The sequence below is a fragment of the Lynx rufus genome, unplaced genomic scaffold, assembly GCF_022079265.1.
Source record: "Lynx rufus isolate CCGP_SWC_20201006 ecotype Redwood Valley unplaced genomic scaffold, mLynRuf1.p SCAF_5, whole genome shotgun sequence".
In the NCBI taxonomy this organism is placed as follows: Eukaryota; Metazoa; Chordata; class Mammalia; order Carnivora; family Felidae; genus Lynx; species Lynx rufus.
In genome coordinates, this window is record NW_025814867.1 from 33826107 (window position 1) to 33843420 (window position 17314).

Below are 17314 nucleotides of genomic sequence, written 5' to 3' on the forward strand. Positions count from 1 at the left end.
TGAAGAAGAATAACTGTTCAACTCTTTATGTAGGTTGTCAAAGCTGCTTAACACTGTGGTCTTTTAAAAAAAAAAAAAAACTTCATAAATAAGACCACCTCATCTGGTTTTTATAGTAAGTAGTGAATCTCCAGGAAAAGATCAGCAGATATCCCTACTTGGCCCTGTGTTGACAGGCAAAAAATGATATAAGCAAATTTGGCTGGCTTTGTAGTTTCCACGTTGAATAGAATGGGGAAACTAGACTGGATGTCTTGTTAAACTCAGTTGAGGGTACTGTGGAATTGTTGGGAGGTTTTCACCAAGTATTCACTTCTAAAAATTATTTTCTGAGGCATTTTATTTATTATCATTATTATTTTTTAAATGTTTTTATTTATTTTTGAGACAGAGACAGAGCATGAGCAGGGGAGGGGCAGAGAGAGAGGGAGACACAGAATCAGAAGCAGGCTTCAGGCTCTGAGCTGTCAGCACAGAGCCCGATGTGGGGCTCGAACTCACGGGCTGTGAGATCATGACCTGAGCTGAAGTTGGACATTTAACCGACTGAGCCACTCAGGTGCCCCCCCCTTTTTAATTATTTTTTAATGTTTATTTATTTTGAGAGAGAGAACATGAGCAGGGGGGAGGGCAGAGAGGCGGGGGAGAGAGAATCTCAAGCAGACTTTGTGTTGTCACCACAGAGCCCAAACAGGTTCAGTCCCACAAACTATGAGATCATGATCTGAGCCAAAATCAAGAGTTGGATGCTCAACCAACTGAGCCATCCAGGAGCCCCTATTTTACAACATATTTTAATGTGCTGATGATATAAGTTTATTTTAGTAATGATTACTTGATTTTCTGGTTCCAGGAAATTATGTACCTTTGGTTTAGTAGAATATAGATATGTCCCATTTTCCTTGCATGAGCTAAAGATATGAGCTTTCATAAAATCAAGGCTTTGGATTTTGAGAAGTTTTTAATTAAAATATAAGTTTTAGGATAATTCAAAAGAAATAGTTCTGTTAGTGACTTTTAAAAGTGTTATAGACAAATAAAAATGACCATATACCAAATGAAATGGAATGACTGTAAGTCTTATTTGTTTAAACCTATGTATTTTGAGACCATTCAGTCTATTTAAAAGGTTGGCAAGTTTTTCCAGAAATTATTAAATCAGATGATACAGTTTTATGCACAGATAGGTAAGCTGTTTTTATATGTGTTGTTAATTTTGAATATCAAGAATAGCTGTATATTTGTATACATATGTGTATATATATCTTGTCATATTTGTAGAACATTTAACTTACTGCTGCCATATTATAATGTTCTAACATTTTTGATGTTCTTTGGAATGATTACATGTGTTAAAAAGATTTATTATTATGCTCTAAAATCTGGCATTTATTTTAATGCAGTTATTACATTGCACTCTTCATTTTTAGAGAATGTAGGGTGATTTGTAAGTACACACTGATAAAACAAAGAGTTAAATATGTTAACTTTTAATTTCTGAGCTAGTGAATTAGATCTGTATCTAATGCCATGTACATTCCAAAAAATCTACACAACCGGATAATTTGTTTATTAAAAAAAAAAAAGACCTAAAGTACTGTCCATTTTCAATTCTGTTCAATTTGTATGTATAGCAGGTACACAATAAATGCCTCAGTTGACTTAAAATGGGAAGTTCACTGTAAATTTCTCAAGTGCCTCCTGGATCAAACCCTTACGTTAAAAATAATTTCAATTTGGATATTATCTAATGTCCCGTTATCTAATTCTTCTACAATTGGCAGGTCACATGTGGCACTGGTAACTTTAATTAGAATATGAGCATATCTCACTCCCTAACCATCCTTGATAATGGAAAGCTTATTATACTTGGGTGTTTGCATGTTATATTCTCCAAAAAGTACATCATAATTATAATTACAGGGACAGGGGAGTATGTTTATAATTTTGCAAATCCAAATAATTTTGTAAGTTGTTCACCATGTCACCTTAGTCTAGCTACCCACAAATGTGATTTTGTCTTTATGACCAGGAAGTTTTCAGAAGGAGGTTAAAGTTTATATCAGTTTGTAGTTTTCAGTATCCAGTGTATTTTTTTGGCTACTTCATACCAGTTAGACCAAGAATTGAGTGTACAATATTCCAAACAGGAGCTTCTTCAGGTAAGTGAAAAGTAATACTGGTTCAAAATGAAAATGATATACTTGATCCTTAGCTTGTGGTTTCAGCCTTCAATGATTTTAAAGATAATTTTCTGTTTTTAGGTATTAGGTTTTCATTTAAAATTTATGCTGTTTTGGCTGTTACACTGTTTTGACCGATTGACTAAAACTTTCCCCAGCAGGTCTAGATCCCAGTTCTTTTAAAAATTTTTTCTTATTGTTTAACTGCAAAGTGCAGTGTTTACTTTCTCTCTTGGTTTTGATCACTATCCTAATATTCTAATTTAGACAAGTTCTGGTAGGCACTGTACATGTTGGTTTAATATTTAAACCTTTTTCTATTCCACACTGAAAATTAATCTCTTTCAGACTAAAGAAAGGAAGTAGAAAGGTTAACCTCCACGTAAAAGTAGATGCTTCTTGAGTCCATTTATTAGCGGGCAAATAAAAGATTCTAGGTAGATTTTAGCTAAGAACATACCCTAACAGATGCATTTTTGTAACATCTTAATATTGGCTTCTTCTCCCATCTTCAAAGAGTGGGATATTCCCAAGGCTTACCTTTTAGCTTTCTACCTGGATATTTTTTATCTCACCTCAAAGATAATTCATTGTGTCCAAAATCAAGATAGATCTTTGTCTTGTTAAGGGACTTATTTTCCAAGCTTCCTACTGTTCTCTGCATCCAGGAACTCAGACTTGAAGTAGTCACTCAAGATATATATCCAATTTCCTGTACCCATCAAATCATCTTATTAACTGCTTCTTCAGAATGTGCTCTGTATTAATGATTCTCGTGGCTGCCATCTTAGTCTCACATAACCTGATATCTGGAAGGATTGCGTAATTCCTTCAGCAAACGTTTCCTGAGTGCCTACCATGTGCTAGGCATTGTGATAGGGTGAGAGTGTATACAAATAAATAATAAAGTCATTGCTCTGGAAGATCCAGAAGTCTAGTGAAGGAGTCAGATAGCTAAATAGACAGTCCACTATAGTTTGGTTAGTGAATGCTGTGGTAATCATAAGTACAGGGTAGTAGTTATGGGACCACAGAGGAAGGGCATCAGCCGTTTAGTTCCCTTTCTTGACTCTAGTATTATCTGCATTCCCATCCAATCCACATTCAGCTTACCTTCATTAGTCACTGCTTCCTTGACACGCTTTTTCTGATGGAAACTTGATTGTTCCTTAATCTATCCCTCTTTAGTTTGTCTCTTCTCCCTGTCACTTTTCTTTATGTTCTGCTTAGTATTCCCACTTTAAAGGGACACTTCTTTTTAATCTAGGCTCCTGGTCCTGCCCTAGAAATAAGATGTGTTCATTTCCAATATGGTCTTCTATGAATGGCTTTTCCATTTGCCCTTCCCATTCACTATCTAAATCCTGGCCGTTTTCTGAAGTTCATTTAGTTCCTGCCATTGCCTAAAAACCTGGTAAGCTTGTCTGATCATCCATTTATCTCAGGCCTATAAACACTTGATTTATAATATAGCACTGCTTTACATTGTTAGTATTATTTTTATCTTCCCAAGAAGATTGTAAACTCTTCAAACATCCCATTATGTGATGCTTTCATATTCTTCATAGAGCCTAACACAGTGCTGAGCTCAAAATTTAATTGTTGAATTTCAGTAGTATATAAGTAGGGCTTTTTTTCCTTTGAGTATTAAAAGTTGGTAGATAATGAGAGCCGCCTGGGTAGCTCAGTTAAGCGTCCGACTCTTGATTTCAGCTCAGGTCATGATCTCACAGTTCATGAGTTCGAGCCCCCTCTGTGCTATCAGCACAGAGCTTGCTGGGATTCTCTATCTCCCTCTGTCTGTGTTCCTCCACTACTTGGGCATGCACACACTCTCTCTCTCTCAAAAATAAACTTTTTAAAAAGTTGGTATATATGAGATATATTCCTTTGATCTACTGGGAAAAGGATATCTTTAAAATGAGAAATGCTTTTATCTTGTATAAAATGTAAAATTGAAACACAGGAGGAAAAAGGAAATACATTAGCTGACTTCTTTTTGATCAGTTTGTTCTGATTGCCTGATATGCTGGAGGTAATGGAAAAAACACTTGACATAAAAGACATGGATTGAGACTGGCTCTATCATTTAATGTGGAGCTCTGAGAAAAGCCCCAAACCTGATTCTTAGCTTCCTCATCAGTAAAATGGGGTTAAGATTACTCAAGATTGTGATGAAGATTAAATAAAATAATAGATATGCCTTTGTAAACTGCCTTTGTAAACTTCAAGGCAGTGTATAAGTTTGCATAATTTTTTTGTGCCCCCATCTTGGATGATAGTTTTGAGTTTGCATTTTACAGAAATTTCTGGATTTCTCTATGGTGCATTTTGTGATCCATTGATAGTAACCTCTCTGATATTTTCAGGTCATACTGGCTTTCTTGCCTCCCAAGAGGAAATAGACCTCTATTCTAACAAAATAATGAATGTGCTATGATAGAGGGTAGCTAGCAGGGACACCTAACCCAGACCTGGGAGTTGTCAGGGCAAGCTTCCTGGAAGAAGTGACATGAATATCTATGATCAGACCTGAAAGATGAGTAAAGTTAGCCACAGGAAGGTGTGAGGGAGGGGATAAGGAGAAGAGAGAGAAAATAGCTACACTCTGGCTGGCTCTGAGATTTAATCTTATACCATATTTAGATCTGTTACACATAAGTATATATGCTAATGATTATTTCTTTTGGTTGTAACTATTTCATAGAAATGATCTTCTAGTATCCCTTTATAGTTAACACCTGATGAGAATTTATTTGCTGGGTGTTAAGGTCTCTTCATTATGTACCATAGATACATTTTACTTACGAAAGCCACAGCAAGAATTATTTTCTTTAGACCTTGGTCCATTTTAATAATTGTATTCTCTTCAGTCTGCATTTACTCTGTAACTACCAGCTACCTCCTTCATGTCTTTTTTGTGAACTATTAAGAGAACTGGAAAATTGGTTTTGGAGGGGGTTTTGTTTGCTTTTGTCTATAAAAACATTTACTTTTGTGAGGTTTCAGATACTTGGAACACATTTATAAGGTAATGTAAGGACACCTCATTTCTGCTTAGTTTAGGAAGAGTGGAGAGAAATCTGGGGAAATGTTCCTGTTGGGAATTCCAGAATAGAGAATGGTACCTGGCAAAAAATAGGCTCTCAATAGATACCTGCTGGACAAATGGATGTGCTACATTAGTATAGACAGAACACATTAAGAGAAGGCAAGAAGACGAAAGTAAATGGTAAACTGCTAAGTTAGTGTCTATAAGTTGATGATTGAGAAGTAAATCTCCATAAGGAGGTAGAAGCCTATGCTTTGTTCTGTGAGGCTTTGATATCCCATGATTTTATAATTGTCTATCAGAACTTGGTTAAAACCCTAGTAAGCTTCATTCAGCTTAGTCCCCATAAATGAAAAAATACTCTTACTTTTGCCCTGTGAACCATGTAGAAGATCTGAATGATGGTTTATAGAGAGAAACAGATAAGGCCCTGAAAAAAAATAGACCTACCTTCAGGCACTGAGCTACTGGGAGGAAGACTAGGCCAACAGTGGTTGGCTCCAAACTTGGGAAAATGCCATTCAAAAACTTGTGGCAAGAATCCGCTTTCAGCACATCACTGCATCATAGCAGTATTTTTCTGCCATAATTGAAGAAGGTAATTAAGGAGAAAAGACATTATAATTATTAGGGTTTTTAATGCCGATGATTTTGGTTGGTATTGGAAACACATGCTGACTATAACATTTGTTGATTTTTTAAAGTAGCTTTTTCTCCCTGTTTTCCACTGTTTTTCTACAAAATCATGGTTTACCAATTACAGAATTTTTTAGGATTCTAAGTTTCAAAGTTGACAAAACATTTCTGTATATGTTAGAGCTCTGTTGCCTAGAAAGAGTCAAAAGAGACACTGTGTGGCAATGTAGAGGAACTTATTGGGGATATGAAAGAAATTGGTGAGCTAAGAACTTTGAGGCTCTATACTGATGGTCTTAACACTGTCAGACGTGATCCCCCCATAAATATTTGTTAATGACGCCTGTGCTACCCTGAAATTAAATTAGTAATAATAAAACTCCTCACATATATAACTCCAAAAATAATATAATGCCTTCCCTGCTTATAGTATAAGTGAAAAAAAATTTTAAGATAATTTATAATGTTTCCATATGTAAACATTTAGTCATGAATACATTAGAAAACTTCAGCAGTGTGAGTGCAAGAGCTGAAAATGTGGACTGATGTATGGTATTGATAACTCTAGTACTGTGAGTGGACACTGTGCTGGTGGTCTGATTTCCCAAAATGAAATAACTTATAATAAAAAGTATAATCTTCTTTTTATTTACAGGACAAATGCAATACGAAAAATTCCATTTTCTTTAAAAGTATACAAAAAACACTTTCTGTCTAATTGTAAAACTATGGCCAGAAATTTCCAGACACCCTCATTAACTTCCAAAATGCCCCTATGGGGCTTTAATCCTCTCTTCCCCACTTTGAGAACCACTGCTGTGTAGAATCACTTAGCATTCTAGTGTTTTATATTAAGATAGCACTACTGACTGATGAGGGTATTTTTTATTAATCATCTTATTAGTAGTACTCTGTTTACTTGGAGCTATTTATTTTTTCTCAACCTGTCATTTGGGACCAGTGTTTGTGAACCAATTGGTCATTCATAGAGATACTGTTCTTGTGGAATAGAGTTTTACTCCTGAGGAAGTAAAGATCTGAGTGTAGCTACAATAAAAAATATGGGTGAATATGTGGGAAATAAAAGTTTTTTTTCTTATTTTTTAATCTCTTTGAAAGGTAATAGGCTGCTTAACTAAAAAAATAGTAACAATATATTGTTATTTCTAACCAATTAAAAAAATACATATGACAGTAATAGCACAAAGAATGGATGGAAAAATGGAAGTATATGCCTGCAAGGCTCTTAGAACACAAACGAAATAAGATAATATTCCTTGAAGACTGACTGTGATAAGTTAAAACATACATACTGTAAATTGTAAGACAACCACTAAAAAGCAACAAAACAAAACTCAAAGAAGCACAGCTAATAAGACAATAAAAGGAGATAAAATGGAACCATAAGAAACAATCAGCCCAAAGAAGTCAGAAAAATAGGAAAGAAAGGAACAAAATCATGATCCCTGAAGCAACGTTAGATATAATGTGTGGGCCTTTTCTGAAGAACTCAACAGTCTTTGTATTGGAAGTCTTCTATGAGTGCTCAGGGTATCTCCCACTTCCCCCACTCCCCTACTCTCCTGTATTACAGCCCTCAGGTTCACTCAGTACCTATCTCTGTTCTTTCCTTTGGTACTCCAGGTGAAAAAGGATCGGGGTTTCACTTTGTCACTGATATTTATACTTGTCAATCCAAGATGTTGCATAGTAAAGATAAAGTGCAAAGAATTGATCATTGATGTTTCTCTGAGGTCTCAACATCCCTTGCCCTTTTCTCTTTCCCTGAATTCAGAGACATGAAAAATGCTGTAATTGGAAACAACAAGCAGAAAGCCAATCTCATTGTTTTAGGAGCTGTTCCAAGGTATGTTTGCTATCAGCCCCTTTTCTGCTATTCATACTAAGTTTCTGATGTGTTTCTCATTCTCCTCTGTAAGACCCATCTTTTTTCTATGTTGTCTATCTTGTTTTAAAAGCCTCTTAATTTTTAAAATAAATGCTTTGAAATATATGAAGCATATCTTTAGGAATTTTTAAATACCAGAGAATGGAATATGAAGGAAATATATTAATACTTTTTTGGAAATTTAGGAAGATCATTGACCCTATAATAAAGATGTGTTGGGTAGATAGACAATATATACCAGCCTGATTCTTCTCTGTCTCCTCAGAGCTTTGGCAGTTTTATATGATTGGATAATAATTTCTTAGGATTCTCAAAACCTTTTTAAAATAAATTGACAAAAATTCCTGCTTGATTTTTAATCCTGCTTTTTTTTTAATTTCTAATTTTTAGAATTTGCTGTTTTTTAACTTAGAAAGTTTGATCTTTTTTCTGATGAACTAAATAAGCTTCTTTTTGGCAGACAGTGATAACTGTATAACTTTCTCTTTGCCTTTGGTACTCAGAACTAAGTTTTATATACAGTTGCTGTAAGTTTTTTATTCAGAATTTTTAATACTTTGTTTTTTTCTTTTCTTCATATCTGTCTTTTGATGCAGGATTGATGGCTTTATTGTTTTTATCATAACTGACCTCAAATATATACTGTGGTAACCATAAAACTCTCAGCAGCCTTTCTTAGGGGATTAGTGTTCAGTGTATGTAAATATACTTTAAGGAATGTGTGTGTTTTACTGTAGAACATAAAGGAGATGGTCGTAAGTGGTGGATGATTAGAGTTTAGGGAATATTTGCTTGACAGGCAAGGCTGGGGTAGAAATGAGAGGATCTCCTGGTTCCCCAAATGGGAGAACTGGGGAAAGAAGAGTTTTCCTTGCTTGAAGAGTTGCACAAGGAGTCTGATTATTTCTTGTAGGCTAAACCTCTGTGATCTCTGAACTATACCTCTGGATAGTCCAGGTCCCTTCCTAGTCTGAATTTAAGATCTGACAGCACTTGGCTTTGACTGTCCAGAGTCTTCATATCCTGGAGTGGAAGATAACATGGACTGTGGTGCTGCTCTGTCTACTTGTGGACAAATTTCAGAATAATAGTCCTGATAAATTCTAAGATTGTATGTAATAGTTCTTTGGCTCAAAATGAATAAACTCTCTTCTTGATTTTTTTACCCAAATATTCCTTTATTAAGTTAGTAATTGATATAAACAAATGACCATTTCCTAGCCTTCTATAAGCTCACCAACCATACTTTTAGTATGTGGATGTATTGGTAGCATTTTTCTGTTACATTACTTTTAGCTAATTTACTTGTGTTTAATTTTTTTTAGTCTCCTCTGTTTATCAAATTCCTTCTTTTTAGATTATTGTACTTGCTTCAGCAAGAAACCTCAAGCACAGAGCTGAAAACTGAATGTGCAGTGGTATTGGGGAGTCTTGCTATGGGTACTGAAAACAATGTCAAGTCTCTTCTAGATTGCCATATTATCCCTGCCTTACTGCAAGGTATGTAAGGAAGTCATTTTTGTACAAGTAAAAATTAGAATCAATTTGCAGTGTTTAAAATACAGATTGAAAGGAGGAGTCTCACATCTCTTGTTGACAGGACTACTGTCTCCAGACCTGAAGTTCATTGAAGCTTGCCTCCGGTGCCTGCGCACCATCTTCACCAGTCCCGTCACTCCAGAGGAGCTACTGTATACAGTGAGTTGTGGAAGTGTTTGAGTCATCAGTTAGCTTTCACTAACAACCTACTTCTGCTTTACTCGGCATCTCAAAAGTCATCATAACTATGTTATAGGAAAATCTCAAGTATGTCAGTGTTTGCTAATAGGCAGATATCAGATGTTCTAGATCTTTTAAAGAAGTGGAAGATAGTATCAGACCTTGAGGAATTTATAAGCTGTTTAAAAAACCCATTTTGATCTCTTAATACCAAATTAAAGACAATATATTTAATGTACTTTAGGTTAAATCCAGCAGAGTCAGCTTTACAGAGAATTTGACCTGGATCTTGAATAATGGATAAGATTTAGAGAAGTGGAGAGGAAAGAGGCCATTCTAGGAAAGATCTGTGTAAGAATATGCAGGGCGGTGGGCAGAGTAGTCTAATGTGGGAAAGTCATCAGTGTTAGTTTCAACTGGAGAGGTGACCCAGAACCAGCCTATGGGAGGCTTGTTTGCCGGGCTAGAATCCGAACATGTGTGAGAGAATCTGGAGATCTTTAGAGTCATTCAATAGATTTCAAAAACCTCAGGGATTATTAGGGGGCATTTATTTATCGATTACATGAGACTTCTTAATGAACATTATCCAGGCCAATATTTTTCAAACTCTCTGACCTGTAGTCCATGATAAGAAATGCATTTTCCATTGCCACACTGTGTGTGTGTGTGTGTGTGTGTGTGTGTGTGTGTGTGTGTGTGTGTGAGAGAGAGAGAGAGAGACAGACAGACAGACAGACAGGGAGAGGGAGAGAAAGGGGATGCAGGACGGCGGGGGGGGGGAGGTGAAGACAGAAAGAATATTCCTGTGACAGTCTTCACAAAACAATTCTATAAATGTGGTGCCCTCTGGTTTCTATTCTAACCTTTCTTGTTCTTAAAAATATACTGGTTGTGTTTCTCTGAGCCAACACAAAGAATCAGTGTCAGATAGGACACATGCCTGTTCTTATCTAGAATCACATTTTACGAATATTTCAAAAATATAAGCAATCGAGGCATAGGCATAGCAAGCAGGGGGAGGATGGAATGTCATGAGTCTCTATAGTCCATCCTCCCCACATTGGACACATGCTCCTTTGGCCCATAATGATGCATAAGGTCTGTAACTGAGGTTCGTGGGTCACTTCACACAGCAGGGAAGCTCTAAATTATGCAACATCTCAATTTTACACATCAGGAATTTGTGCAGTATTCTTCAGGGAGCTATTCTTCATAAATCGATACTGTTCAGTACAACAGTTCTTAGACTCAAGCATAGACCATGATTACCTGGCCGGTTTATTAAGCACAGATTGCTGGAACCTACTGCCCGACTTTCTGATTCAGTGAGTCTGGGGTAGGGCCTGAGAATTTGCTTTTCTAACAAGTTTCCAGGTAGCTCAGAGGCTGCTGGTCCATGGACCACTCTTTGAGAACTAATGATTTATGCTTTAAGCTGTCATAAATTGGGGACATCCTCCACAAAGCTTTATACAGAGAAGAGCTCTCCTCCTAGTAAATGTCAGTTTCCCTGAAGGTCCTATTTTGATGTTTACAAAGAGATTAAACCAATCACTTGTCTTCTTTACCCTATAAGTTTCTCTACATTCCCGGTAACAGTGAGGAATTGATCCTGGCCAGCAGTTTTAACTCCTTCTTCCTCATTTTCCAAAATGATTTTATGACCCACTAATGGATCATGGTACATAATTTGGAAAACTGGTTTATACCAACTTAACTTTTACATAAGAACAATTAGGCTCAGGGACATTAAGTGGCTTTCACAGTGAGAATGTCTAAATTATGAAACATCTCAGTTTTATGCCTCAGAGACAATGTAAGTCTGTGAAAAGTGTTGCATAGGATAATGACAGTGTTTTAGTTTAATTTATTGGTGTCTGTGATTTGGATTGTATAGAGGTAGCAGGCATAGCAACTCAGGCAGTAGACTGAAAAACAAGGCAGTCCACTTAGATGAGGACAGGATGTCTAGTTTGAAATCCTTTTTGTCAGATGGGTGCCTTTGGGCAAATTATGCAACTGTTCTTTGCTTTGTTTAATCAACTATAAATTGCAGATCTGTGAGACAATTGGCAGAAAGGAGGCAGGTGTAACAGGAAAACTGCGGGATGAGCGAGCAATGGAGGAAAGAAAGGAGGTGGAAGTAGTTTCAGGAGCTTAAGAGAAGCTTTTGTATCATCCTTTCAATTGCCTGTTTTCTTAGCTGCTACTTGTTTCCCTGTCTTCTATCAATGTAACCATTGCCCCCACCCCCCATAAAAACAGACATGTGCTTGACATTCTCATCTTCTCTCTTCCTTTTCTTTCTGTGATTTTCTTTGAAGTTTTCTAAATTTTTCATTTTGTTTTTAAACTGCTTATGATAATATAGAGGATTATACTAACAAGCCAAGGGAAAGATTCTACTTATAGGAAATCAGCAGCCTTCTATTTTCCTACTTAGCTGTTATATATCTTGGGCATTCTTTTTCTTTCTAAGGGAAACCCCAAATCTTGTTCATCCCAACATGCCAACATACTCTTTTAAAAAAAAAAAGGTTTTTTTTAATGTTTTTACTCATTTTTGAGAGAGTGCTAGTGGGGGAGGGACAGAGAGAGAGGGAAACACAGAATCTGAAGTAGGCTTCAGGCTCTGAGCTGTCAGCACAGAGCCCGATGAGGGGCTGAAACCCGTGAACCATGAGATCATGACCTGAGCCAAAGTCGGGCACTTAACCTACTGAACCACCCAGGTGTCCCCCAGCATGGTATTCTTAAGTTGCCTTCTTTGCCCTCTGTTGTCTTTTGTCAAAGTGTGGTCTATGGACCAGCAGCATCAGCTGCATCTGAGAGCTTAGATGCTACTCCAAACCTACAGAATCAGAATCTGCACATACTGAATATCCCCTGGGATTTTGCATGCACATTCATGTTTGGGATATATAGTTCCAGGACTCATGACAGCATTGACTAGGAGGCTTGAGCTAAGTCTCTTTTTCCATCTGTGGTTCAGTCCAAATACCTTTCAACTTTTAATTGCCTTTGCACCCTAAGAAAAAAGAGATTCTTGGAGAGCCCTGCAGCAGTTTGGGCAGATTCTCCTCTCTTCCACTGCTCCATCATGTATCTTGCTAAGTGTCAGCAGTAGGCAGAGAACATGCTCTAAGTGAGAAGTTGATATTTTATAAATTGTCTTGTGAATATTGAAATTAGGTAACTACAGTCATCATAATTCTTACTAGTTACTGATACTGATTCTTGCTAGTTACTGATACTGCAACATCTCAGAGATCAAAACTGTCGCTTGTTATTTTTATATATTTCCTCCTTATAGGCTATTTATTATTGTATATCTTATTCACATTTTGGTTTCAGAACAGATTTCTGTCAAGTCTTTTGAAATGATTTTGTTTTATTGTGGGGATGTAGGCTGTTTATTGGAGAGAAATTGAGAATTTCCCATTCTTGTATTTTGTTGTTGAGGATGAATATTGAAGCCCCTCTCCTTGTCCTTTACCTGAACAGTTTTGGGGACTGTGTTGTTTTTGTTTTGCTGTGTTCCTTAAAGAGACTTGATTGACTGGTTAAGCTGAGAAGCTTGCATATGTACCTGCTCATGGAAATAATTGGTTAGGTGTATTCACAATGCCTAAGTTGCTTGTTACCGTGCTCTCTTTTCCTTTGACTGCAGGATGCCACGGTGATCCCACATCTCATGGCGCTGCTCAGCAGGTCCCGCTACACCCAGGAGTACATCTGTCAGATCTTCTCACACTGCTGTAAAGTAAGAACCAGAATAAATGTTCTCTGTAGTGTAAAATCTTAAATGGTCTCAGAAGACGTGCCATCCTTGTGTATCCTCCCAGAGATAACATACATATAGAAGCAGACCTATGTATATATCTTTTCTTTCCCTTTTGGGACACAGATGGTAGCATTACATACATACTGTTCTGCACCTTGCATTTTTCATAACTTAAAACTTACCCCATGTCAGTACATAAGGAGCTCCCTCATTTTTTTTTCCAACGGTAGTGTAGTATTTTACTATATACAATATACACTGTATACAATAGTATACATATATATACACTATATATATATACACACAGTATATATATATGGTGTATACATGTATAGTATATATATATACTGTATATATATGTATGTGTATATATTGTGTGTATATGTATGTATGTATATATGTGTGTGTATATGTATGTATGTATATAGTGTGTATATATACGTACATATATGTATATATGTATGTGTATATATAGTGTGTATATATAGTGTACTATATACTATATACAATGTGTACTATGTACTATGTACTATATACAATACTATATATATACACACACAGTATACTGTGTATATATATATACACTGTGTGTGTGTGTGTGTGTATATATATATATATACACACTGTGTGTGTGTGTATATATATATATATACACACACATATATACTGTGTGTGTGTGTATATATATATATATATATATAGTATTGTATATAGTATGTCCAATATAGTAAAATACTACATACTATATACTATATACAATAATTATATTGTATACACTATATAGTATATACAGTAATTTGTTTAACCAGTTATCTATTGTTGGACATTTGCCTTGTTTCCAGTCTTACATTATCACAAAACAATGCTGCAAAAATAACTTGTGTAAAGCATTTTATAAGAACCGGAATTGCTGAGTCAAAGTGTGTGCATTTGTAATTTTACCATATATTTATTGTCTTGTTTTGAGGTTGTACCATTTTATACTCCTACCAGTAGTATGTGATCATGACTATTTCCCCATACTCTCATTGTTGGAAATTGTTTTAAGTGATGTCCTTCCTATGCGGAGAAGTGGGAGATTCTTCTGTGCTAATTGTTGAGAGAAATTTCTGTTCCTAAAAGGGCCTGAACCTAAACTTAACAGTGTCATAAAGTGCTACTTATTTTGCTTACTAGTTTATATACTGAGTGTACTCTTTAGATAGCCATGGGTGATTATCTATTTGAGAACTTTCATAATTTCTACACATTTGCTAATTTCTAAACAAATAATTTTTTGTTGCCTGATGATTCTATAAGTTGTTCAGGACAGCATTACTCACCTACCTATATTTATAATACAAAGACAAAGTAAGGAGTTTGGGAAACTATAGGAAATATAGGAAAGAGAAGTGAACACCAACATATGAAATTAGGAAGATCACGGATCTATGCTATTTTAGATCAGTTTCCCAAAGAAATGAAAATTAAATCACTTGGTTCCATTATTATTCCAATAATAATAAGTATTATTATTGTTTGTTTAACCACTTCCCATCCCCAAATCTTAGCTGACTTTCACAGCTTATTCAGTTCTATTTAAGACATTTAGAATTTAAGAATTTTATCAAAAGTCTTTGAAGTTTACTTTTCAGATTGATTTGACAGTGTGTAAGCTAACTCGTAGGACCAGGGATATCAAACACTCCTTTAATCTCTTGAGGTGAGCAAAGATAGCCTTTGAGAAAAATGACAATTTTGTTGCAATTCATTTGCTAAAAAGGAGCTGAACTCAACAAGGTGTAGAATTTTCCAACAGTGAAATGAAGTCTTCTAGCTAGCCCGAGAAGATAGGTAAAGAAGGATACTCCAGAACTCCTGTGCCTTGTTAAAAATCTTTCTGTGATGAGTGCTTGAGAGCACAGCATCTACTAGTTATAACCACAGTAATCCCAAAGGGGCACTGAAAGTTGGACCTGGGGGTGTAACTACTACATGTCAAATTACTGTTACATCGTGAGAAGTTTGAATAATCCCATTCCAGAAGTTACCCAAATAGCTTTTATTTATCTTATTTTTTTTAAGTATGCTCGTTAATTTTACGAGAGAGAAAGGGAGAGAAAGTGCAAGTAGGAGAGGGGCAGAGAAAGAGGAGAGAGCAAGAATCCCAAGCAGGCTCTGCCCTGCCAGGCTCGAACTCAGGAACTGAGATCGTGACCTGAGCCAAAATCAGATGCTTAACCAACTGAGCTACCCAGGCGCCCCTCCAATAGCTTTTAGAATGACTCATCAGAAACTTTTAAGTCCTTTTAGGCTTGCTCATCTAAAACTTCTCAGTGCTTTTTTAGCTGAAATCGTGGATGAAAGAATACCATTAAATCACTGGTTCTTTTGCTGGAAGAACTTACACTCAGCATCCTCATGCCACTGACAGAACTGAAGATGTTATCAGAGAAAATCACCTTAACTCAGCTTTCTTTTAGCTGATATGCTAATAATAATTAGCATTTGCCACTGTAATTAAAGGACCAAATTTAAGTGTTCTGAGATACAACTAGACTTTAGGAAACGTAATAGCATTTATAAACCCAGTGATAATTAGCCCAAAATAAAATGTTAATTTTTCTACTGATTAGTAATGTGAATCTTTGAAAATAATTGATTTGATGATCTCTGTATAGTCATTAACTATAAAAACCTTTTACTTTCGTGTTGTTTAGTTTATAGACTTAAGACTTACAAATTTGAATATACAGTTGACCCTTGGACAGTGCAAGGGTCAGAGGTGCCAAACCCTGCTCAGTCAGAAATCGGCATATACCCTTTGACTTCCTAAAACTTTGCTAATAGCCTACTATTGACTGGAAGACTTTCTGATAAGCAGTTGAGTATTTTGTGTTATATGTACTATATACTGTTTTCTTACAATATTTTGTGTTTTGTATGTATTATATACTGTATTCTTATAATAAAGTAAGCTAGAACAAATAAAATGTTATTAGGAAAATCATGAAGAGAAAATACATTTATGGTACTGTGCTGTGTGTATTGAAAAAATCCACATAGAAGTGGATCCGCACAGTTCAAATCCACTGTTCACGGGTCAGCTGTACTGGTCTCAATATTAAATACATTTACATACTTTGGGGGAGGGGGAGACAGAAAAAGGGATTATTAAAGCATTTGTCTTATAAGCTAATCCTAATTATATCTTTGAAATTCTCTCCCTGATTTATTAAGGAGCGAAAAAGAACTAGTAAAATGAATTGGAACTAAATTGTTGCCGCTCTCAAACAGGTTACTCCGAAACTTCTGAGACCTGTCTTTTGGAGCTTAAAAACTTAGTGACTTATTTGCTTCCCACCCTGTGGATGTTGCCTCACTAGCCCAGGTTGATCAAGAGACTTGATAAGAAACAAATGAAAGCTCTGTCTCTAGTTGGTTCCGTCAGTAATTGCTTCCTTGTAATTATTTTTACATAATCCTATGTACAAGCACAGAGGAGGAAGAGCTGCTTTTGTCATCATTATTTGCTGCTATCCTTGGGGCAAAGAAATTGAAGAATTTTAAAAACTATGTCTTGTAGGCAGCAGGGACCAGTTATGTTAAGTAAATTGCATTGTGCTTCATCTTTTTCATAATATGGCTTCATCAGTACAGATATTGCATACATGAACTAGCTCTTAGAAAGAATGTGCATGGGGGCACCTGGGTGGCTTAGTCAGTTGAGCCTCTGAATTCAGGTCAGGTCATGATCTCATGGTTCATGAGTTTGAGCTCCGCGTAGGGCTCTGTGCCAACAGCTGCTTCTCCCTCCCTCTGTGCCGCTCCCCTGCTCTCTGTCTCTCAAAAAATTAATAAACATTAGAAAAAAAGTTCGATAAAGCATTGTTTTTAATAGTGAGACATTAGAAAGTACCTAATATATGTAATGTGGGTTTGCCTGAATAAAGTGTGGACATTATGTATCAATTAATAATCAGATATTAGGAGAAGTTAGAAAATGTATAGAAATTAAGAGAGAAATGACTGAAGTTTTTTTGTTTTTT

General features: G+C 36.0%; 1 protein-coding gene across 2 annotated transcripts in view; it reads left to right on the plus strand.

Moving 5' to 3' along the window:
* Positions 1 to 17314, plus strand: part of ARMC8 (armadillo repeat containing 8) — a 108114-nt gene that overhangs the window by 32430 nt on the left and 58370 nt on the right. For both annotated transcript variants that reach the window (XM_047099554.1, XM_047099555.1), the window contains 4 exons: positions 7667 to 7738; positions 9138 to 9280; positions 9381 to 9478; positions 13173 to 13265. In XM_047099554.1, the coding sequence (XP_046955510.1) occupies positions 7667 to 7738; positions 9138 to 9280; positions 9381 to 9478; positions 13173 to 13265 (406 nt within the window). The remainder of the gene's footprint in view (positions 1 to 7666; positions 7739 to 9137; positions 9281 to 9380; positions 9479 to 13172; positions 13266 to 17314) is intronic.